At 36.8% G+C, this 22,609-nt stretch overlaps 3 protein-coding genes across 9 annotated transcripts; 2 read left to right on the top strand and 1 right to left on the bottom strand.

Moving 5' to 3' along the window:
* The first annotated feature begins 1,235 nt into the window (after positions 1-1,235).
* Positions 1,236-7,780, top strand: EMB1997 (para-aminobenzoate (PABA) synthase family protein). 4 transcript variants are annotated; one of them, XM_011042682.1, is made up of 14 exons: positions 1,236-1,361; positions 1,517-1,860; positions 2,063-2,194; positions 2,624-2,691; positions 2,950-3,014; positions 3,269-3,335; positions 3,457-3,741; positions 3,824-3,956; positions 4,388-4,710; positions 4,821-4,900; positions 5,169-5,271; positions 5,611-5,693; positions 6,161-6,778; positions 7,030-7,780. In XM_011042682.1, exons 2-14 carry the CDS (start codon positions 1,548-1,550, stop codon positions 7,508-7,510), a joined length of 2,751 nt encoding a protein of 916 aa, XP_011040984.1. In that variant the 5' UTR covers positions 1,236-1,361; positions 1,517-1,547; the 3' UTR covers positions 7,511-7,780. The 4 variants fall into 4 exon arrangements, with proteins under 4 accessions (XP_011040984.1, XP_011040985.1, XP_011040986.1 ...); XM_011042683.1 differs by having other exon boundaries at positions 1,537-1,860; XM_011042684.1 differs by having other exon boundaries at positions 1,236-1,357; positions 1,534-1,860.
* Positions 7,781-8,102: 322 nt separating this feature from the next.
* LOC105137092 (chorismate synthase, chloroplastic-like) lies at positions 8,103-12,954 on the top strand. 3 transcript variants are annotated; one of them, XM_011042686.1, is made up of 14 exons: positions 8,103-8,545; positions 8,658-8,808; positions 8,900-8,976; positions 9,066-9,124; positions 9,537-9,620; positions 9,719-9,811; positions 10,631-10,711; positions 11,049-11,180; positions 11,361-11,463; positions 11,633-11,727; positions 11,827-11,892; positions 12,163-12,247; positions 12,492-12,689; positions 12,729-12,954. In XM_011042686.1, the coding sequence occupies exons 1-13, from the start codon at positions 8,407-8,409 to the stop codon at positions 12,638-12,640; spliced, it is 1,314 nt and encodes a 437-aa protein (XP_011040988.1). In that variant the 5' UTR covers positions 8,103-8,406; the 3' UTR covers positions 12,641-12,689; positions 12,729-12,954. The 3 variants fall into 3 exon arrangements, with proteins under 3 accessions (XP_011040988.1, XP_011040989.1, XP_011040987.1); XM_011042687.1 differs by having other exon boundaries at positions 12,492-12,672; positions 12,740-12,954; XM_011042685.1 differs by having other exon boundaries at positions 12,492-12,954.
* Positions 12,955-16,717: 3,763 nt separating this feature from the next.
* LOC105137093 (patatin-like protein 6) lies at positions 16,718-22,609 on the bottom strand. Of its 2 annotated transcripts, XR_844485.1 has the most exons (4): positions 21,127-22,609; positions 19,261-19,577; positions 17,117-17,427; positions 16,718-17,016 (listed from the first exon to the last, which is right to left on the bottom strand). XR_844485.1 is itself a non-coding variant. In XM_011042689.1 (3 exons), exons 1-2 carry the CDS (start codon positions 22,249-22,251, stop codon positions 19,308-19,310), a joined length of 1,395 nt encoding a protein of 464 aa, XP_011040991.1. In that variant the 5' UTR covers positions 22,252-22,609; the 3' UTR covers positions 16,718-17,427; positions 19,261-19,307. The 2 variants fall into 2 exon arrangements, 1 of the variants encoding a protein (XP_011040991.1); XM_011042689.1 differs by having other exon boundaries at positions 16,718-17,427.

The following is a 22,609-nucleotide window of genomic DNA, read 5'->3' on the forward strand; positions in this document are numbered from 1 at the left end:
AATTTATTATAAAATTATTTAAAAAGATAAATTTACTTGGTATCTTTATTTCTTTAACCAAAATATATCAACTTAGCCAATTCCAATAATTGTTGAAAGAAAGAAACGGGTGCAGTGTAGCTTGGGCCAATACGTGATCGATTTACGGACATCTCAGGCTTTAGTGCAAGGCAAGCCCATGACACTTTAGGCTCGAAGCTTTTGTTGATGTTATTTATCTTGGGCGAGTGCTTTTGGTTAGGATTGTCAAGCGAAAGCTCCGACGGTCACTGGCCGGCTTTCTTGGTTTGCTTCGCTGTACAGCACCAGCCATTTTTAAGCAGCAGATGTGGTTGGGCGGTGGGGGTTGGTGGGGTTGAATAGGAAAGGCTGCGTATAGTTTTGTGCTTGACACGCGACAGAGCGAAAGAGGCAGACGATCGACTACCTGTAACAATGGATGCAAATCCAAAGAGAAGCAGCAATAAAAATATCTTACGTAATTTTATCCCGAACAAGTTTATATCAATTTTTTCTTTAATAATTTTGATTTTTTAAGTAAGAACATGTTTTAGGATTTTTAAAAAACATTTTTAATTAAAATAATATTTATTTATATTTGTTTTCTTTTACATCTGTCCAAACTAGATATCAATAAAAAATTTAAAAAATTAATGTAATAGAAAAAACTGGAAAAAAATAATTATAATATTTTTTAATTAAACTGATTAAATTTTTTAAAAACTAACTGATTTAGTTTGGTTTTATAAATATAAAATAAAAAAAAACTAAATCAAATCTAAATAAAAAAAATTAAGTTAAATTAAAAAAAATTGAGTAAAAAAAAGCAAGACAAATCAAAATTAACATTTTTAGCTATATTTTAATCTAAAATAATGAAATTGAATAGAAACCGGTAGACTTAAACAAGAAAAAAACCAGTTTGATCCTGAGATTATCGCCTCTAATCCCAACGTTGAAATTATATTAAAAAAACATTTAAAAATGAATTCATTTAACTTTTTTTAATAAAATTGTTTTTTAAAAAACTTGATAAACCGAAAAAACAAATTCACGCGCAAGGCCGAGAGAGGCATCCCATTTCCCACCAACGGACACTGACAGGAGTGCGGAAGGAACGCACTCCACGAGGGTTCAAAAGAATAAAAAAAAAAAAAAAAAAAAAAAAAAAAAGAATATTATAGAGTTGGTCCAAAGAAAGGAAATAAAAAATAAATAAACACCAAACAAGCGCGGGGCCCATTCTCTGCTACACCGCTCATTCATCCACTTCCTTCCCTTCCCTAAAACAAACCCCACCTCTCCCCTTCTTCTGCCGCCAACCCTACGTTCCGTTCTTTCCCTCCCTTCCATGTTCTAAGGTATTCTCTCCCCCTCTCTCTCGTTCACTTTTTCTCTTTTTAGAACAATGTTTCTCGTACACAGAAACTAAGTAGCAAATCCCTTTGTAGATTCAGCTCCAAATTTGCAGGATCTGCTTGCTTAACATTGCTTCGTTGCTCTGTTCTGATTGCAGGGGGTTTTCTTTTTGAGTAGTGGAAATTAAAATGGCTCTGTGTTCGTCGACTTCGTTGGAACTGAAAAATCCTTTTATTGAGGGCACGACAGGGAAAATAGCGACATCCAAGTCTTTTCTAAGAGTTGGTTATGTTGCCAAGAATGAGAAATCTTGTTGCTGTAATGGTAGAAAGGTGGCGGTATCCAGTCATTTGATGCCCGGACATTTAGAAGGGTCGTTCATGGGAAAGAAACGGCTGGAGGAGCCTAGCCAGAAAATGGATTTTGTGAGGACATTGTTGATTGACAACTATGATAGTTATACCTATAATATTTACCAAGAGCTATCTGTCGTTAATGGGGGTATGCATTTTTTGTTTTGGTTTTCTCTGTGTTTTCGGTTACTGTTCTTGTCTCTCTCTGTTTGTTTGTTTTTTTTTTTTCAATTTTATTTGGAAGTCAATTAAACTGTATTGTGATATATATGTGGAGAGAGAGAGAGAGAGAGAGAGAGAGAGACTGTTCTTTGAAATTGTCTCATTTGGTTTTGTTGATGCCATTTCAGTGCCTCCTGTGGTCATCCGAAATGATGAGTGGACATGGGAGGATGCGTGCCATTACTTGTATGAAAAGAGAGCTTTTGATAATATTGTTATCTCACCTGGACCTGGTTCTCCAACATGCTCAGCGGATATAGGTAAGATCGAGGATGGAGTTTCTGTCATTTCCATGCTTGTGGACTGTATTAGTTCAATTATACCCGACATTTCATTCACGGACACAAGATGTAGGATCCACCAATCCATGCGTAGAGGTCTACCCTGTTTCACGTGTCTCAATGCTATTAAACTCATGAATGTCAATATAAACATTATTATTATGTCAGTTATTTGATATAAACATTATTGTTGGGGTCTTATTAAGCCATAAAGTTGTCGTGTAAGCTTAAGCTTGATCATTAGAAAAGTTCTGTGTGCTGGCATGATAGTGGGATATTTGTTTGTCACAGGCTCACTTCCCTTACGATGATGATACGGTTCAGTTTATTTTCTGCCTGACTTATTTTATCATTTTTTTAGAGTGGAGTTAATCGCATTACGTTTCAGAATCTATTTAAATCTTACAGGAATATGTCTTCGACTGCTACTTGAGTGCAGGGACATTCCTATTCTGGGTGTTTGCCTTGGACACCAGGTATTTTGGTTCATGTTCAATGTCATATTCCATGTTGGCTGAATTTATCTTGATCAATTACTACTTGTTTTTATGTTTCTATAAATTAACATGTTTACACCCAAGTTAAATCAAGCTTTTATCTGTTTTTTAATCTTTGCTCGGTGCAGCATTCTCTGACAATATTGCTTGTAAATGTAACTTTTCCTTCAACTAGACATATTCTTTTATAACGATCTGCTTTTCCACTAATGAATTGAATGGCTTTTGTTATGACAGGCCTTGGGTTATGTCAATGGAGCTAGAATTGTCCATGCTTCTGAACCAGTCCATGGACGCTTAAGGTATATTTTGAACATAATTTCAAGGTTTTCTTATATCGTCCTGGTGTTCTTGGGTAAAATGCTTTTCCATTTTATTGTATGTAGTTTAGTCACCATAATATCATTAGTATCTATTTTTTGGATGTTGTTGTGTCTATCATGGTAAAAGCATGACCTTATTTTGTGATAAATGACTTGCTAATACTCGCAAGATGGTCTTTCATGCTCTTGACCCCCCCCTCCACTAACTTTATCACTGGTGTTGTGCCTTACAGTGAAATCGAACATAATGGAAGCAGACTATTTGATAACATCCCTTCTGGCAGAAAATCTGGTTTTAAGGTCCATCTGTATTCTCATGCTTTATGGATGTAAATTTACTTGTGGTCTTTATACTGTATGTATTAGGGACCATGGTGTATGAGTGTTTCATTTACCACTACTTTTCTCTTGATTGTTGCAGGTGGTACGGTATCATTCTCTCATCGTAGATTCAGAAGCACTGCCAAAGGAACTTATACCGACTGCTTGGACTTCTAGCAGCACTCATTCTTTCCTTGAGTCTCCGAATTCTGGTCTTAAACCTGATGCATGCAAGAATCAGATTAGACCAAGCACATCTTTTGATACTTTTTCAACAGGATCACACAATGGAGCTTCTTGGTCTTCTAGCAACCCTGGAAGAATGCAAGGGGGAAAAGTTCTCATGGGCATTATGCATTCTACAAGGCCGCACTATGGCTTACAGGTTTGTTGATCATCTTTGTGCTGCAGTTATTCCCTGATTTGCTTTTCGGTGCTTTACATTCTGTAATTGTCTTGACCTTCAGTTTCATCCAGAAAGTATTGCAACCTGTCATGGAAGGCAAATATTTGAGAATTTTAGAGAGATTACAGAGGATTATTGGCAGAGACTGAGGCCAAGGTCAACATTTATTAACGAGAGAAATGTTCATTATACTGGTAAAGATTACCAATTAATTTTTCTCAGCAGTGGATCTATTTTGTACTATCTTTCTTTATGTATATGCTTGTGTATTTGAAAATTATAGAATTATGCTATGCCTGTGCAGCAATTTATACTCCAATGGGAGTTCCGTTGTGCAATACGGAATAGGCCTCTTGTATGTTGTTGGAGAACTTAGCATTAAGTTTGCAGTTTGAACAATCAGCAAAGTATTTCAAGAGCAACTTTCAATGAGTATAGGGAGCATGGTGTCAACATTTAGTGAATATGTCTGGTCCAACCTCCTTCTGCATGCTCTCTGTTTCATTCTGAAACTGTGTCTCGCCATCTGCGTTGCCTAAAAGTTTACCTCATGAATAACTCTAGTTCTCTAATGTTATGCATCTGCATAGCCAGTAATTTCCCCCGAGCAGTAAACCTTTTTTAGCATGCATGCAGGTGCATGTTGCTAGTCAGCTGTTTAGAGTTCCTAGAATTGGATCATTAGTACACAAGGAAGATGCTCAACCATTCAAAGAAGCTTTTAGAAGAAGCCAATTACTTGGAAATGCCAACGTGAATTGTCTCAGCATTTCCAGTGCATTGAAGTTTCCAGAATCAAGCATCAACGTTAGGCATTTAAAGTTGAAATGGAGGAAATTTGATAAATTAGCAGCCCGAGCTGGTGGAGCAAGAAACATATTTAATGAACTGTTCGGAGCTTGTAAGGCTGAAAATACGTTTTGGCTGGACAGTTCCTCAGTAGAAAAGGTCTTACTCTCTGAAAATTTTAAAGTACTTTGTTGTCATGTTTATTATTTTTAACCTTCCCTTTTAGGGATTTTGACATCCTTTATTTTTTCTTGCTTTTGAACATTTAGAAAAGAGCACGCTTTTCATTTATGGGGGGTAAAGACGGACCACTTTGGAGGCAAATGACATTTAGATTGTCAGATCAAAGGTTTTATTAACTCAGACATTTTATTCTTCTTCTTGAATGATTCTTGAATTATAGTCATTCACATATTCCTTCAATTGTTTGTTTGGTTTATTTCTCTTGTCACTTTTTTTTTTGCTTTATTTATGTTTTTAACTAGTTGTTTAGAGTGATGTTTTGCTGAGTCAGGTGCAAGATTGGGTTTCTTTTTTTGATAGATAAGATTGTGTTATTATCCAGTTTTTCACGTGATCCTTTACAGAAAATAATTTGTACTGCACTTATTTTTCAGTGATATGGATTTTAAAGGTGGAGGTTACTTATCAATCAAAGATACTGAAGGATCCACCAAAAGCATGTTTTTGGAAAAAGGTTTTCTTGATTTTTTGAACCAGGTATAATAGCATAGACTTTACTGGTTGTTTTTGTTCATCAAATCATGACAACATTACAAATATAAAGTACGCTTAAATTTTAGTTTCCTTTCTGGGATTTGGAGTTTGAGCCTGCATGGAAATAATGACACATTATAGAAAACATGTGAAGTTCATTTGCCTCGGACAAATATGACAGGGCGTTTAGTGCTTGACTAAAAGTTGATGCATGGAAACATAGACTCTAATGCCACTTGTCTCGTATGTGTTTAGGATGAATAAAAATTTATATTCATGCTTTCAATCAGATCACTAGATCCAGTCTGATAGATGTTTTTTGTTGCTTGATCTGGTTTCTAGGAGCTACTATCATTTACTTACGATGAAGAAGATTTTGAAGAACTGCCATTTGATTTTCATGGTGGTTATATTGGTTACTTCGGGTAAATTCTTTCTCTCTCCATGTGCAGGTTAATCTTGTTTGAATGGGTAACATAAAGTCATCAAGCTATTTTAGCATTGCATGAAATTCCTCTTCATTCAAACCTCCATAAATGCCAGGCATTAATCTCTAAATGTGCCGTGTCTCAGTTCCACACACACCCATTCAATTACTCCTTGCTGTTTGCTTGGATCTTGTGTTGTAGGTAGTCAAATACTTTACATGGATCCATTTATCATCAAGAATTGTCTTGTTTGGATATTTTAGAAATGAATATTTTCATCCTTACATCCTTTTTGAAAGGACTTGGAAATGCAAAAGAATGAAGTAAAAGAAATTAAAACATGAACAGGCTAATTTACTGAAGTTCAACTGGAAATATCATATCCCTTGGAGCATCCTTTTTATGCAACATCCTGGCTGAATCTGTTTTTGTGATTTTTTGACAATATATCTCTCATATTGCAGGTATAGCCTCAAAGTTGAATGTGGCATGTTATCCAACCGTCACAAATCTACGACTCCAGATGCTTGCTTTTTCTTTGCAGATAATTTTGTAGTCATCGATCATCTTAATGACAATGTTTATATATTGTCTTTACATGAGGAAAGCACAACCAGCATTCCATGGTTAGATGACACGGAAAATAAGTTGCTTTGCTTAGAAGCTTCTGCCACAAGGAAGTTAGGAGAGCAGGCTTCCCCTAATGCAACAGTTTCCCCATACAAGGCAGGTTTTCTTGGTGAGAAATCTAGAGAGCAGTATATTAAAGATGTTAGTAAGTGTCTAGAATACATTAAAGATGGGGAAAGCTACGAGTTATGTCTCACTTCTCAGATGAGAAAAACAGTTGGAGAGATAGATTCCTTGGGACTTTACCTTCACCTCAGAGAGAAAAATCCAGCACCATATGCTGCGTGGCTTAATTTTTCAAATGAAGATTTGTGCATCTGCTGTTCTTCTCCTGAGAGATTCCTCCGCTTGGACAGAAATGGTATATTAGAAGCAAAGCCGATTAAAGGTACCATAGCTCGTGGGGTGACCTTGGAGGAAGATGAAGAGCTTAAATTGAAACTGCAGTACAGGTAAATTTGAATTTGGTCTTCAAATTGAAACTTTGATAGCTTATCACGTGATTTTACGGTTAGACATGAGAAATCATTCTTGTTAATGTTCACATGCTATAAAAATGAATGTAAATAATATTGAACAGACTAGTTTACCTTTGAAATACCTTGGCCGTGTAAATCATATTGAGCAGAACAAATGCATTTTGAGTGCAAGAATTGCTCTATTTTTCTTTTTTCTATGAACTGACCTCTCTCTCTCTCTCTAGTGAAAAGGATCAAGCTGAAAATCTTATGATTGTGGATCTTTTGAGGAACGATCTTGGTCGTGTCTGTGAGCCTGGCTCTGTTCATGTCCCACATCTTATGGAAGTAGAGTCGTATGCAACTGTGCATACTATGGTGAGTACAATTCGAGGAAAGAAGAGGTCAAATGTAAGTGCAGTTGACTGTGTCAGGGCTGCATTTCCTGGTGGCTCCATGACAGGTGCACCAAAATTGAGATCAATGGAGCTTCTCGATTCTCTTGAAAGCAGTTCTCGTGGGATCTACTCAGGTTCCATTGGATTTTTCTCATATAATCAGACATTTGATCTGAATATAGTGATAAGAACAATAGTTATTCATGACGGTGAAGCTTCTATAGGTGCAGGAGGAGCTATTGTTGCTCTATCAAATCCTGAAGACGAATACGATGAAATGTTACTGAAAACACGAGCACCAGCAAGCGCAGTGATAGAATTTCAGTAGGATCAGAACCAGACGTTCACATTATAGAATAGCAACACTGTTGTATTTTCTTTTCCACAAACTTTTTCCCCTCAGAAATTGTCATTCTTGCTGCACACAAGCACAGATAGCCCTGTAGAGCTCAGGGGCAACGCAGCTTCACAGTTTTTTCTTCTTTGTAGTGGCCTGGAGATCCAATTATATTTAAACATTGACTCTTGCATTTGTATTCGATTGTTACAACTTACCATTATAAAAAATTCCATACAGGTGTATCATTATTATTTTCCCCGTGCCTTTTGTATTCGATTGGCATCTCTTGCATTTGCGTTTTGAATGGGTTCTCTCGCATTCTTTTCTTCTCGCAAGTCAAAATCTAAGAGTTTTTGTGATTCGAAAAACATGAGCAGTTTCTTGGTAATAGCTAGCTAGCTAGCATCTTCGTAAAACGATCTTTTAGCAGTGCGGTCGTTGATTAAAATGTTGTAAAACAACCAAACTGGTGGTCGGTGTAAAAGGAGGAGCCACCGTATAATGTATGAATTGACCAGTCGTATTTTTGTTCAAGTATGGACAAGTTATAGGTTGGTGGCAGTTCTTTCCAAATTATTGTTGTTTCACTCCACCACCACCTACCAAGTTTGTATGATATCCAAGCAAAGATTGGGCCATCGCCTTCCCATTCTCCACACTACCTGCCTAGTCAGTGCTTACCTACCCAAAAAATTGAAAAAAAAGAACAAAAAAAAAAAGGGGAAATTCTCCAACACACAGGCGGGGAGAAGAGGGGGGTAGGTGGTTCCAGACAAACCCCACGCAATTTGCTTTATTAAATAAAACCAAACCAATCTCTCCCAGCCTACTCTCTCTCTCCTCATCTCTCTCTCTCTCTCTCGCGATTTTCATTAGAGAGATCAATGGCTTCTTCTACTCTTACCTCCAAGTCCTTCCTCGGTTCCTCAAGAATTGACGGTGCTTCAGTCTCCTCGGACCTCCGTAAACTCTCAATCTCCTCCGTTCAGATCTCCTTCTGCTCACGTATTCCAAAGAAACTCCGTAAGTGTCCTTTTCTTTTTAAAAATTCATTTATCTGCTTGCATAATCTCTCGCATTTTAGATATTGAATTTAGGTTTACTCAGCTTGACTTGTGTTTTTTATTTAATATAGAAATAAATGCGGCGGGAAGCACATTTGGGACTAATTTTAGAGTAACTACATTTGGTGAGTCACACGGAGGTGGTGTTGGTTGTATAATTGATGGATGTCCTCCGCGCATCCCCCTATCCGAAGCTGATATGCAATTTGATCTAGATAGAAGGTTATTTCTTCTTCTTTTGTCAAAGAATTACTTTTGTGATCTGTTTTGTGCCTCAAGGTGTATTGTATTGATTAGTTTTTTGTGTGTGCAGGAGGCCAGGTCAGAGCCGAATTACGACTCCGAGAAAAGAGACGGATACCTGCAAAATATCTTCCGGTGTTTCTGAAGGTTTTGTCTTCTTTTTTGGTTAATGTGTTGTTGCTGATGGTGTTGGTTTTTGATGTGCTGATATGGTGGTGGTGGTGTGTTAACTGCAGGACTGACTACTGGGACGCCGATTCATGTATTTGTACCAAATACTGATCAGAGAGGATTTGTGAGTATTTAATGCTAGAGGCATGTGTGATACTTGGCATATATAAGGAGGTCAATTTAGCTGAAAACGGGCTTACAGTATGTTTTTAGCAAATTTGTTTGATGGAAAATGATTTTGCCTGGTCTTTACTTTCCATTTTAGATTACTTTGCAGTGTTTGCCTAAAGAATATTTCCTAGGGTTTTCAAAATAATATAGTTCTGTTATCCACTATGATGGTGACTACATGTACATTCGATTGCTAAAATTTTAGGATATGAATTTGATTTGAAAATTGTGGAACAAGATAAATAATGGGGTGTCTGTTTACTAGGGAAAGGCACATGTAATTGGACAACAATATACTTGGATGGTATTGTTTTGTATTTTCTAAGCAGTTGAGAAAGTCTCATTCTTATTTTGTTGAATTTCAGGATTATAGTGAAATGTCAGTTGCTTACAGGCCTTCACATGCAGATGCAACTTATGACATGAAGTATGGTGTTAGATCAGTTCAGGTAGTTTATTTAACCAATAAGCACTCTGATTATAAAGATACTGTTGGCATTATTATGAAATGCAAGTGTGACATGGTTTATTTGAATTCTAACTGAAGGGTGGGGGTAGATCTTCAGCAAGAGAAACAATTGGAAGAGTTGCTGCTGGAGGTGTTGCTAAGAAAATTCTCAAACTATATGCAGGAACTGAGGTGTGTTTGTTAAGACCTGGGTGTAGAGAAATTCACTCTTGTGATTTTTTGTCTCCACTACCATTTTTGGACAAAATCCTTCATCTTTTGGAGTGTTTGGTCTGTGCATTTTTTTATTTTTGTTTACTCTTGTGATTTTTTGTCTCCACTACCATTTTTGGACAAAATCCTTCATCTTTTGGAGTGTTTGGTCTGTGCATTTTTTTATTTTTGTTTACTCTTGTGATTTTTTGTCTCCATTACCATTTGTGGACAAAATCCTTCATCTTTTGGAGTGTTTGGTCTGTGCATTTTTTTATTTTTGTTTACTCGTGATTTTTTGTCTCCATTACCATTTGTGGACAAAATCCTTCATCTTTTGGAGTGTTTGGTCTGTGCATTTTTTTATTTTTGTTTACTCTTGTGATTTTTTGTCTCCATTACCATTTGTGGACAAAATCCTTCATCTTTTGGAGTGTTTGGTCTGTGCATTTTTTTATTTTTGTTTACTCTTGATTTTTTGTCTCCATTACCATTTGTGGACAAAATCCTTCATCTTTTGGAGTGTTTGGTCTGTGCATTTTTTTATTTTTGTTTGCTTTTATGGATATGCTCTGTTATCACATGTAAGTCTTGCTATCTGAGACGCTTAATTCTGTTTCCAATTTTGTATGTTGGATGGAAATAGATTTTAAATATTTTTAAACAAGTTTCCTTGTAATGATTTTATCCATCTTATGATGAAAAAAAAATATAGGAGTAATGTGACAGCTCCTTTTAGTGCTGGATTTTTTTCTGTTTTTTCATTATCCTTTGCCTTAATGTCTGTTTTGCTTTCAGATTCTTGCTTATGTCTCTCAAGTCCACAAGGTTGTACTTCCAGAAGGTGTGGTTGATCACGACACTCTTACACTTGATCAGGTAAGAGAGGGTGTTTCTGAAGAACATTTATTTCAGGATTCAGTTTAGCCATGTGAGAAGCTAACTAAGAAGTTGCGATGTATTTTTGGGATGTCAGTTTTGTGGCAAGAACCTCTCACAAATCTGAGTGCCTTGGTCCTGCATGAAGTTTTACAACACTTCAACAATCATAAAATTATATTTGGACTTGTAAAAGTTTGACTGAGAAGAAATAATATTTTATAAATCTGAAAGTCAAATTCCCTTTTCTGCAGATTTTTCCTAATTGGTTTTCTTTAGTTTTTGATTCACTTTATTTGCCCTTAGTCTGACACTGCTATGCATGCCACCTTAACAGATGGAGAGCAATATTGTCAGATGTCCAGATCCTGAATATGCAGAGAAGATGATAGCTGCCATCGATGCTGTCCGAGTGAAAGGGGATTCTGTTGGTGGTGTTGTCACTTGTATTGTAAGGAATGCACCGCGTGTAAGTATTGATTGTCTCTATCTCCCTGTGTAATGTGCATATATTGATTTGTATGTGATGTTTCATCATCAGATTTTGGATTTTTCAAAGAAGTTTCTAGATCCTGAACATACAAAGCTTATTCTTATGGCTTGTTATTGTGCACTCTTTGCCTGGATTAAATCTATACTTGCATGCCAGGGGCTTGGTTCACCAGTCTTTGACAAACTCGAAGCGGAGCTTGCTAAAGCTGCTATGTCACTACCTGCAACAAAGGGCTTTGAATTTGGGAGTGGATTTCCAGGTTGGTAACTTTTATGCACATTTAGAGTACATTTGGCACCCAAGTTTTTCAATTAAGTGTGGTGATTGGGAATGATATGCTTAGGATGCTATCATCTGCTCTGTATTTTTTTATTGCTATATATCAAGCCACAATTCTAAGTCTTAATCAATGATGAAAATCATTGCAGGCACTCTCTTGACTGGGAGTGAACATAATGACGAGTTCTACACGGACAAACATGGAAGAATCCGAACAAGAACAAATCGTTCTGGTGGAATACAGGTGCTTGTTTGATTCATGATCCTCTTTCTAATTTTAGTACTTTGGTATGATATCCCTGGTTGAACATCAGTTTTGATATTTTCCTCTTTTGACGAGCAGGGAGGAATATCAAATGGTGAAATTATAAACATGAGAATAGCTTTCAAGCCAACATCTACAATAGGAGTAAGTTTGATCTATCTAAATATCAATATTAGTGCATGCATTTATTTGTATGCCTAGTTATTTGTTTTTAAGATGATGTAAAGATCATGTCTGTGATGAGCTTGATCTCTTTGAGATCATTTCTTAAGATCTGCTAGGAACTATCAGATTGTTTTCCACATTATGCATCTGCTGCTCTTGTTGGTTTATTAAGCTCCGCTTGCATATTTGACAAATATTTGCTTGTGTTTTATTCTGGATTTTATATATATTTGGTGTGCTGGTGCGCAGAAGAAGCAACATACAGTTACTAGAGATAAAAAGGAGACAGATCTAATTGCTCGCGGTCGCCATGATCCCTGTGTTGTCCCACGAGGTATGTCCTCGTGTGATAGGTCGATTCTTCAAATGATTGAAATATCTTTTAGAATTTTGATGATTCATGCAATTTGGAGTGGGCTTACAGTATCATCTTTAGTGAAAAATTGAAGAGAACCAATATTAATCATGCATGCTTGCTCGTTTGAATGTGAAAGAAAAGATAATTCTCTCTAAGAGTATGCTTGTTTAAGAAAAGATAATTCTCTCTAAGAGTATGCCTGTTTGGGATGGTAACACAGCGGTACCAATGGTGGAAGCTATGGTGGCCTTGGTGCTCATGGACCAGTTGATGGCACAATACTCGCAATGCTATCTGTTTCCCATCAATTCAGAGCTACAAGAACCCTTGATAATGCCAAGACTTGAGGCAGCCAATGCGTCTGTATGAAAGATGGAGTCGCTGTAACATAATTTTCAGCTGTCTATTAGTGATACTTCATGTCCACGACAGTTTTCTTGCAGAGACAAAAGTGATAATGTCCACGACAGTTTTCTTGCAGAGACAATTGGCTACAAGTTCAGTTTATTTTTCCTTTCTTTTAAGTATTCTGTTGTTGTAATCTCCGAAATTGTTCACGCTCCTTTTCACCCTCTCTCATGGCATAATGTGAGCAGATATCTGATATTATTCATCAATAAAAAATAAAAAATAAAAACTGTAGAAGCAAAAGAGGTAGCGAACGCTCGCCTCTCTATTTATTTTCTTCTTGTATAAATTGAAGCTCTCTCAGAGATCAGCTGAGAGGGCCAAGCTCCTGTCATATTTTTCTGCTCTCTGGATGAAGATTAAAAGCGATTATCTTCTAATGAGATGTTGATTAAGAGATTGGGTTTTGTGATCTTTCATTTAAATGTTCTTGCACGACCAAAAATTGTCAGAGATGGAATTAAAACCCTGAGCCCGTTGGGGTAGGTTTTGTCTGCTATCTATCCATCAGGAATTAAATTAAAACTTCTGCATTTTACCCTTAAAGAAAGTCATGTATGCCTTTTGAATGTTGAGGTTTGAAATGCCCTTTGAATTTGGGCTGACGAATCTCAATCAGATATCTTGATAAAAAAAAAAAAAAAAACAAAAATCATGGTCGTTTAGCCCTTGTATGCCTCCATGGTGGGATACTCTCTATCTGTCTCAGTGATTCATTTAATTTTAGACCACCTGCTCAACATCATCGTCATTCCTCTTTTTGTCACCCTGGCAGGATTGTTATCAAATTTCCAACAGTGCTGCTGGCACCATTAATAAATCACGTCAAGAAAATGCACGATATACCTACCCAGAAGTCATAATTGCACTCTTGGCGAAGGAAAGTTGCATCGTTTGGGAGGATACATGGTGACCGCCAGGATATTGACCCTAAAATTAGTTCATTTGCTGATCTAAAAATAAATGTAATAACATCAGGAATTTACAGCTTGAAGAAACCGCTATTTCATTAAATTTCCATGTTTAAGCAAATTACATGGAAATAAAATTCCTCGCCACGGTGTGTTCTCTTCCTTGATTTTCTAGATTAAAATAACAGGATTAAAACCAGAAAGATTTATTAAATTCCTTTAAATATACATCATGTTAATATTACATTTATAATTCTTGAGCTTTATCTTTTTTTTTTTAGTCGCTTATATATGTCTTTGCATGACCTTATGCCCCCTTTTTGGACAAAATGATCTCTTAGACCTGGAAAGTTAATTTTCAAAACACAAGAAAAATGAAACTTTAATATATATATATATCCTTTTCAACAACAAAATATGTGTTTATGGTTGATCACATTCACTCAGGTAGGGAGAGACATCCCTAATCGACAATTATTACACATCTCCTTCCCAGAAGTACCAGGTTGAGAGAGGTTGTAATTAACTAGTTAGTTTGAATCTTCCTTCCCAAAATTACTATGTCATATTATCAAAAAAAAAAAAAAAATCAATTCCAAGCATAATCAATTATAGGTAAAGAACATGACCGAGTAATGCTAGCATATTAATTTTTTTTTTATTAATTTTAAATTAATATATTTTTAGTATTTTCAAATTATTTTGATTTACTATATCAAAAATAATTTTTAAAAAATAAAAATATATCATTGACATGTATTTTGACTCAAAAAATTATTTAAAAAGTAATCACAGCTGGATTCCTAAATAAAACCATATATTTGTTTTTCAAATTTTTTATTTAAAATAATATTTGTAATATATTAATATTAAAAAAAATATTTTAATATATTTTCCATTAAAAAACATCCTTTACGGCGACGCGCAGTGAATCATTCATGTTGCCCTTCTTTCTCAAGTGCAAGGCTACAAGCAAAACCAAGGTTAGCAACCACGGCAAGCAATGGGGAAAACACCACTGACATTCTTGTTGTCATTTTCAGTTAACATCCCTCTGTGTCTTTGATATCGGGTTAGGTCATTCTCGTTGAACTAATTAACTTAACTTAATCTCCCAACTAATTACATATGCTTTATTTTCCTTTATTTTTTTATGTTATTTATTGTTATTATTATTCACCCTGCCATGCTTTTGACGTAGTTAACAAGTACTAATTAATAGCGTTTAGGTGCATTAAGCGATTGCGTTGCCTATGCTTAGTGGGGAAGGAGTGGGCACATAGGGTATTGGCAAGCGCCACCAGTGATTATCACTGTCAAGATGATTATCATTATCGTTTTCTGGAGAGATAAAACAAAAGGTGATTATTAATTATGAACACAACTTTTGCTTTATATTTAGCATTTTTTGTGGACAAGCCAAACACGCGCATCCTCATCAATAAACTCAAAGATGATCCAGATTCTACCATTAATATAATATTTTAAGTCCATATAAACTTGTCACTTCACAAAGAACAAAGATACAAAACAAAGGTGTTTTTTTTATTTTTTTTGGTTTTTTTTGGTAATTTAAAAAGTTTAGTTATATCTTCCCGATATTGTATCTAAATAAAACAAGTAAATATCTTAAAAACAGTATTTTTAACACCTCTGAACCGCCTATATATCTGTTTCCATACCCATTAAACAATTTACTGCCATCGACACTAACACCTATAGCACCCATGCTCAAGCCAAAACTCGAGCATTTTACGTGGCAATGGGATCAACTACCGTCTAGCTAGGAGCCCATGAAAAGAGAAACATATTTTAAAAGAGGAAAATGAGCATATTAACCACTGCACCGAGCGTTTATTTGCTTTTTTAATGTCCTCATGTTAAGAGCATGCATTATCAACGTTAGTATATATTATAAAAATGTGTTGCTTTCGCTCTAAAGCCATGGCTCTCTTTATCCTTTAACCTGCATGGTAAAATGCTTTCCAACCACGTACGTAGGGTCAACTAGACGGACCAAGCACGAGAGATTTACGGGTCAAATATAGGGATTAGAGAACTTCTTAGCATATGATTGCTAGAAATGGAGAGGGGAAGAAAAAGAGGGAGAGAGAGAAATAAAGAGCAGGGCTTTACTAGATGTATATTCCGCGTCTCGTCTCTCATATATATTAGTGGCTAAAACAGTAAGATCATGGTGTGATGCATGGAATCTGGTCGGTCACGAGCCCATGATCTATCCCTGAGAAAGCCAAGTATGGCGGATCAATTTGTCTAATCGAGCCCTGCGTTGTTCTTTAATTTCTTGTCGTTGATTTGATGATCGTACGTGACAAATTGAAAGTTGGATTAGACATCACATATCACCATTATTATTTCTACAGCAAAAAAAGTTAGTTAGGGCTAGCATTTCTTTAATGCTCGTAAGCTAGTGAAATGGATGGTTAAAAAAATAGAAGAGACATGAAGACATGAACTCGACTCGACTCGACTCGACAAGCCCTCTCCTAAGATAATTGTTTATTACCAATGATGAGGCCGTGGTTCCATGATATCATGCGCAAATTCACGCCATGAAATAGAAACTTGCTGCCTAAATTTTATATGGCAATTGGTAAAGAGTATACGTATTATCTTCAAACTTGAAAGAAAGAAGAAAGAAGAAAGAAGAAACAATTCTTTTTTAAAATATTTTTATATTTTTTTGATACAATGATGTTAATGATAAAATTTAAAAAATAAAAATTCACGTATTATTTTGATATATTCTATAAAAAATATTCAGTATATATCCATATCGTCCATCATTATCCGAATAATACCTACCCACTAATCATTTGGTAATAGTAAGTGAGGCCCATGAAAAAGCTAAAGCTTAAAAGGGAGCTAATTTCACTAAACTCAACCAGGAAGAATACAAACATCACCCACTACAACCAACCATGATCCCAACCGAAATTCACATGAGAGAAATCAACGGAGGGCCCCATCTCGAGTAATCAAGGATTAAGGCTCCCTTTGTTTCTATTATTGGGATGCATTGCTATATACTTTTACCCCTTTAACTAATCAATTCACTCTACAATTTTAAAATATTATAATTTATAATTTTTTAAAAAAATTACAATTGCAAAAACTACTATTCTGTCATCCACACATGAAATATAAACTTTTTTTACATTTCTCCATGTACAGGAGATGTGGTTGGTTTGGGGAGAACTACTGGTCACTCTCAAATCTATTCTTCACCGCTACAATCTATTTGAAAAAAAAGAAGAAGAAAAAAAAGCTGAAAAGGAACCAAAGCTCAGTAAAGAACTTTAGCTTGTAGTAATAAAAAAAAGAAGAGGGACTCGGCTATATATCAGGGGTTCAGTGCAGGTAGCCCACCATGCACCCCACGCTCAAGTTTCTTGAGAGTTGAGTCTGATTGAGAAAATAAATAAATTAAAATAAATAAATAAAGGAAATCTACAAACAGAGTCTTCCCACCCAAAAATCTGAATTGACAGTAAAAGATTCACACCTGATACTTGGTTTGACCTTCAAAAGCTTAACTGATTCTTGCTTTCTCTTCTTTGTTTCTCTTCTTTCTCGGTTCCTTGCCACGGTAGAAAGGTGGAGTGGACACCACCATGTCCATCACCTGGCAGGCAAAGTATCCCACTAAGATCTTCTACCCTCTCTCTATGTTCTTCTTCTTGTCCTTTTTCACTCAATCCCCCCACCTCCTCTTCTTCTCTTGCTATCTTCGTGACTTTCAAGAGTAAAAGCTGCTATATTTACCTTTTCCCTCTTCCTTCCCTTTCCTTTTTGTTCCTTAAATATATTTTCCGCCTGCATTTCAGAACGTAAACTCACTGTTAACAATGAAATTCTACACGTAAAAAGATACCAAATAGAAGCACAAAGCTCAAAATCTCATAATCAAATGCCAATTCTTTTGACCATACATGCCCCCGCAAACATTTGAACAGCTCAAAAGGTATAATATCACAAAACAATGCAGTACTGAGGTTGAAAAATTAAGGCAAAATTATCAAAATGTGAATTCAAATCTGAGGCACATCATACCAACAACTGGACGTGGATCTAACGGCCTAATCTCCTTTAATCATTTTTCCCCTATCATACTCACCTGGTAAATGTAATAATATTGAAACCACATGATTAAGCTCACCAAGAATTTTGAAAGCAATCGGTCCCCCACATTGCACACAAACCATTCCATACAGTGGTGACATGGGACTAAATTTAAGGGTTGCTAGCTGTTACCGAAGAGAATTTAACGGCAGGAGAGTTCCCCTTATTTACACGATTGAATAATAATGGTCCACGAAGTATTGCAGTACTGAGCAATTTACATGAATAGGCACAGCTATATGCAGACTGTAAGCACTTAATCCAGATACTACGGTGTTGATATTTTAGCATCGGCCCAGTGTTGACGTCTACTGGAATCATTGAATTTACTGTCCTATATTATATTGATAATCAAAGCAGAGACATTTTCAGAATACAATTGAAAAGGACAAAGGAAAACCCAAATGATTACACCTGCCTCAAATCTCAATGACAATATTAAAAATGTTGTGTGTTCATGATGTTATAGAAAAAAGCTCACGCATAAAATCATCACCTTTGATGTCCTAAATGCAAAAGTTTCAAACTTCGAAGGAAAATAATGGCAACAGTTCCCCTCTCTACATCACTCCAAGGACCCAATAGCATTAATGAACTTTGAAGGCAATAAAAAGACACGACAGCATTGCCAGCATTTACTGGTAGAATTCATGTTCTTCTATAAATAAAGCAAAAAGAATGGCATTTGGTTAATAGGCTAAAGGTCTTGGGGCGAGGACATAGAATTCAGCTTTGTCCTAACAGTGAATTGAAATATGATAAAAGGGAATTCTTTTTAGGGTACAGCGGGAATACCTCCAGGCACCCATCAATGACCCAGAAGCTGGAACAATAAAGTTGTTCCATAAAATGACTGGGGTGTCCCTAATCTATCACAAGAACCGGTGTCTGTCGACCGACAACAATTGGGAATGGCTTCCCCACATCACCAATTTGCGTAAGTTCTTACATCTGCTAACTTTTATGTTCAACAAGAACAACCGGTTGTTACATGGTTGTTTCATTTTTCGTATCAGATAATGAAAATCACAAGTTGAGCCTACGAGTTCACTAAATGACAATTCAAGCTATCACCTTCCTCCTTTTACGTCCGTTTGTTGAAGACAACACAATTTGTACACATCAAAAGCTTGCTGGAATAAGAAAATGCATGAGCTAAATGTGTAAGCTTAATTTAGTCCAAATGTAAAAGGGAGTGTTCATTTTCGGGTAGATGCAATTGGCTTCAATGGACAGTGACTTTTCAAGGCTGTAAAGGCAAAAGCAGATTTGAAGTAATGATCAAAACATTGAAATACAAACCCAGAAGTTTTCAATCTACAACTAGTTTTGAAAGCTTTAGATAAAAAAAAGTAGTTTGAACCCCTCTAAAGACCCCTCCTGCAGAGTACTGTGAGTGTCCCCACTTGATCATGTTCATTCAAAGCAGGGTCCAGTAAGATGCTATAAATCTGAGAGAAATAGCATAAAGCTGGATTTATGATTATAAATCTATTATATAGTAAGAAATGGAAAGAAAAAGCTAACCTTTCCTTTTTTGTTTGATTTTGGTTCTTGACACTGTTGAGAATAGTCTAGGTTGTTTTGGTCGCAGCTTGCTTGAAAGCAACAGTGGGAGCAATTCTGCAGCTCCTCCTCTGATGCTCTAACACAAGCTGTTCAGCAAACCAATCAAGTTTCTCAAAATTGCTTTGCTCCCCGATCCTCTTGCCACCAAACAGCACAGATTCTACATTTTTCTGCTTCAACATTTCCTCTGCTATTCCAATCAGCATCTTTACATTGTTAGGACTAGGGTCTGTGTCCACATTAGGTCCACATCTTCCTAGATTGGACCCATTTGCCTGTCACACCAAAATTAATATGATCAGGAGATTAAACATATTCTCATAATAAAGGTAAAGAACCACAGGTGTCAGATAACTTAATCCATGCAGCTATTCAGAGAATTGAAATTAATCCAACTACTATAAGAAACTAGCGAATCAAGCCAAAAGCCCCCCAAAAAGAATGGCCCCATTAACGATGGCCCCTCAAATAATTAATTAAAACTTTACGAATAAGGGCATTCACTGCTCATATCTCTCTCCCCCTCACACACAGATATTAGCAATCTCACCACAGAAGGGAATGTCCCTCACACACACACAGACAGAAATATTAGCAATCTCACCACAGAAGGGAATGCAGAACTCAGTGGTCACGAGGCTATAACAGTCTAAGATTCCTTGTCTAAGCTTTTTTTTCTTTTATATAAATTTCAGTACAGTTTAAACTTTAGGTTATCCACTACCTAAGAAGATGCCTTCAGGTTTAGGAAGGTAACTCACAAGCAAAGCCGGTAAATTATGCATTCAAGTGGTACGAGCCATCTTTAACGCATAATATCGAGAATATTCAATTCAACAAGAGATCACCGATTCGATCTGATCCGAGAACGCTTTTTACCATAAAAAACTACACAAGACACAGCCTAATTTCTACTCCACATCCTCTATATCCACTTTTTATGGAAACATTGCCTTATAATCTTGCCCTTTTCAAATTCGTAACTATCAGCCCAACGGGCTACTTCAATTAATGTTGAACCTTAATTAAAAAGACATTCTCGTATACAAAAACGAAAGGAACACAGAGATCACGCATGCATTCAGAAGTAAAGATCCCTCGTTGCTATCTATGTAGGTGACAAACACAAAGGCAGTGCAAGGGCATCAAAGATCTATACATGTCCTTGTATCTGACAGCAGACAAAGCCAAAGCATTACCATAAGTGATCCTCGTAGCTGACTACGGCTCTAAGAAAAATATAAAAACGTAAAATCATGGTGGATGACATTTTTATGACCACTCATTTTATAGAAAATCCAGTCTCCGGCTCTCCAGCCATTTTCCATCCTACTTATTGCAAGAAGAAAAACCCCACAAACTCTTCATCAAGGAATGGTTTAACCAGATTCCAAGAACACAACACCAACGAATCCAAGGTCTCGAGTCAAACCAAAACCCAACATTTGGCTTGGTCATAGAAAACAAGAAAAACCAGAGGCCAAACCCACCCATCATGTGCAAGTCACCAGCACAGGTACCCATATGCTCCCATAATTCCATGGGGGCACTTGAATTTATGGTTTCCCGGGCACACCCCCTTACATGTTGGCTAACCATAAGCCACAGGACACAGTGTGCCGCCGACCCCATTAGGCCATTACACATGCAAAGTGCAAACAGCACATTCAATTGCAAAAACCCAAAACCCAGCTAAATACGCACAAAAATTATATACGAGTGAAAAAGACACACTCAGGTTAACCATTTCCAGCCTGGCTAGGACTGTCTTGTACATTGAAATCAAGCAAAATAAGATTAAAGATAGCGATGTCATTACCATACCTGAATTCTTACGTAGTTACTGCTCCTACACTGACCAAATGCCATGGCCACTGCCTGGTCCACTGAATCAGCCGAACCATCACCTGAGATTCGAGCCATCGGTCGAGCCCACTGCTTGGCCCTCCAATTCTTAACCTGCTCATATTCATAACTAACCTCAAGAATCTGACCAGTCCCTAAGGACAACACCAACAAATCCTCAACTCCTCTAACAAAAGGAAATTCCTGCTTGTTATGCAGCACGTGAGTAATAGCTGCTGCGGCCGGGTTACTCATGGCTAAACCACCATCAACTGCCAAACACCTGGTCTGACCATCAATGGACCCCATTAAAACCGGGTCAAACAAACCCGGTTCAGCAGATGTAGCCCGACAAACCTCCCAAAGCCGGAAATCAAAACTATCCGTTTCCAATGCATCCGCTCTTGAAAACAAAAACGGCGCCGTGCTGGAAAGATCATAGCAAGGAATCAAAACCGGCTTTAAAGTATCTTTCAAAGTCAAATTCCGGCCCTTATCACTAAAAGTCTCCTTCATGGCCTTCTCTAAACCGGCTGTAGCAGCTGTTGAACCGGTTGCGCCACCTCTGAAAAACCGCTTGAAAAACCCACCATTTCCGTGAGTGTAAAATCTCTTGCCCTGGTCAGCTAAGAACTTCCAAGTCTCTTCGGCTTTCATAATCGGATGGCTATGATCTTTGGTGCCGAAAAGCATAGCCGTGAAGATTCCACCAATTCCAGTTCCGGCTGCAACATCAAAATAATCAGCAATCCTGGCGTCACGATTGCCTGATTTCACTTTCAACGCGTTTTCAAGATAAGCCAATGCTTTCCCTGAAATAATCCCTTTTAGACTGCTACCACCATCAATAGACAATATGCAGATTTTGCCTCTTTGATTCTTGATCGCAGACAGCCCGTTGCTGTTGTTTTCTGTAAGAACCAAGGGATTCTGTGACTCGGGTTTTGCTTCAATTGTTTCAGGAGAGACCTGTTTAGGAATCCAGAGTTTCTGATCATCATATCCGAAGAGAAACTTGCTTTCAAGAATTGAAAAGATTTCGTAGCTGAGTTTGTCAGTGTCTATACTGGGTTCTTGCATTTCTGAAGATTGATTGTACTCCATGAGAGAAAAGCAAGAGATAAAAAAGAAAACTGTGAAGGTTGTTCTTATGGAGCGAATGTTTTTCTTGCTTGTTTCTCGTGAGGAGGAAGAATTTTATAGCTAAATGATAATAAATTCTTTCTTTGCTGCCAACCCCCACACACTTCGCTGCAGTTTTTTTTTATCTTAATTTGGCTATACAAAGAGTTTTTTTACCTTGGTATTAACGCCTACATAAATTTGTTTCCAAAATTTGATTTTGTTGCTGAACAATGCAAAGACTAGTGTTGATTTGAAGACAAGAAGCTTTACAAGAAACTTCCAAAAATATGAAAAGAAGGCACAACCGAACCAGTCCCTTCGAAGCAGCACCCAAAAC

The sequence above is a fragment of the Populus euphratica genome, unplaced genomic scaffold, assembly GCF_000495115.2.
Source record: "Populus euphratica unplaced genomic scaffold, PopEup_1.0 scaffold63.1, whole genome shotgun sequence".
Classification (NCBI taxonomy): Eukaryota; Viridiplantae; Streptophyta; class Magnoliopsida; order Malpighiales; family Salicaceae; genus Populus; species Populus euphratica.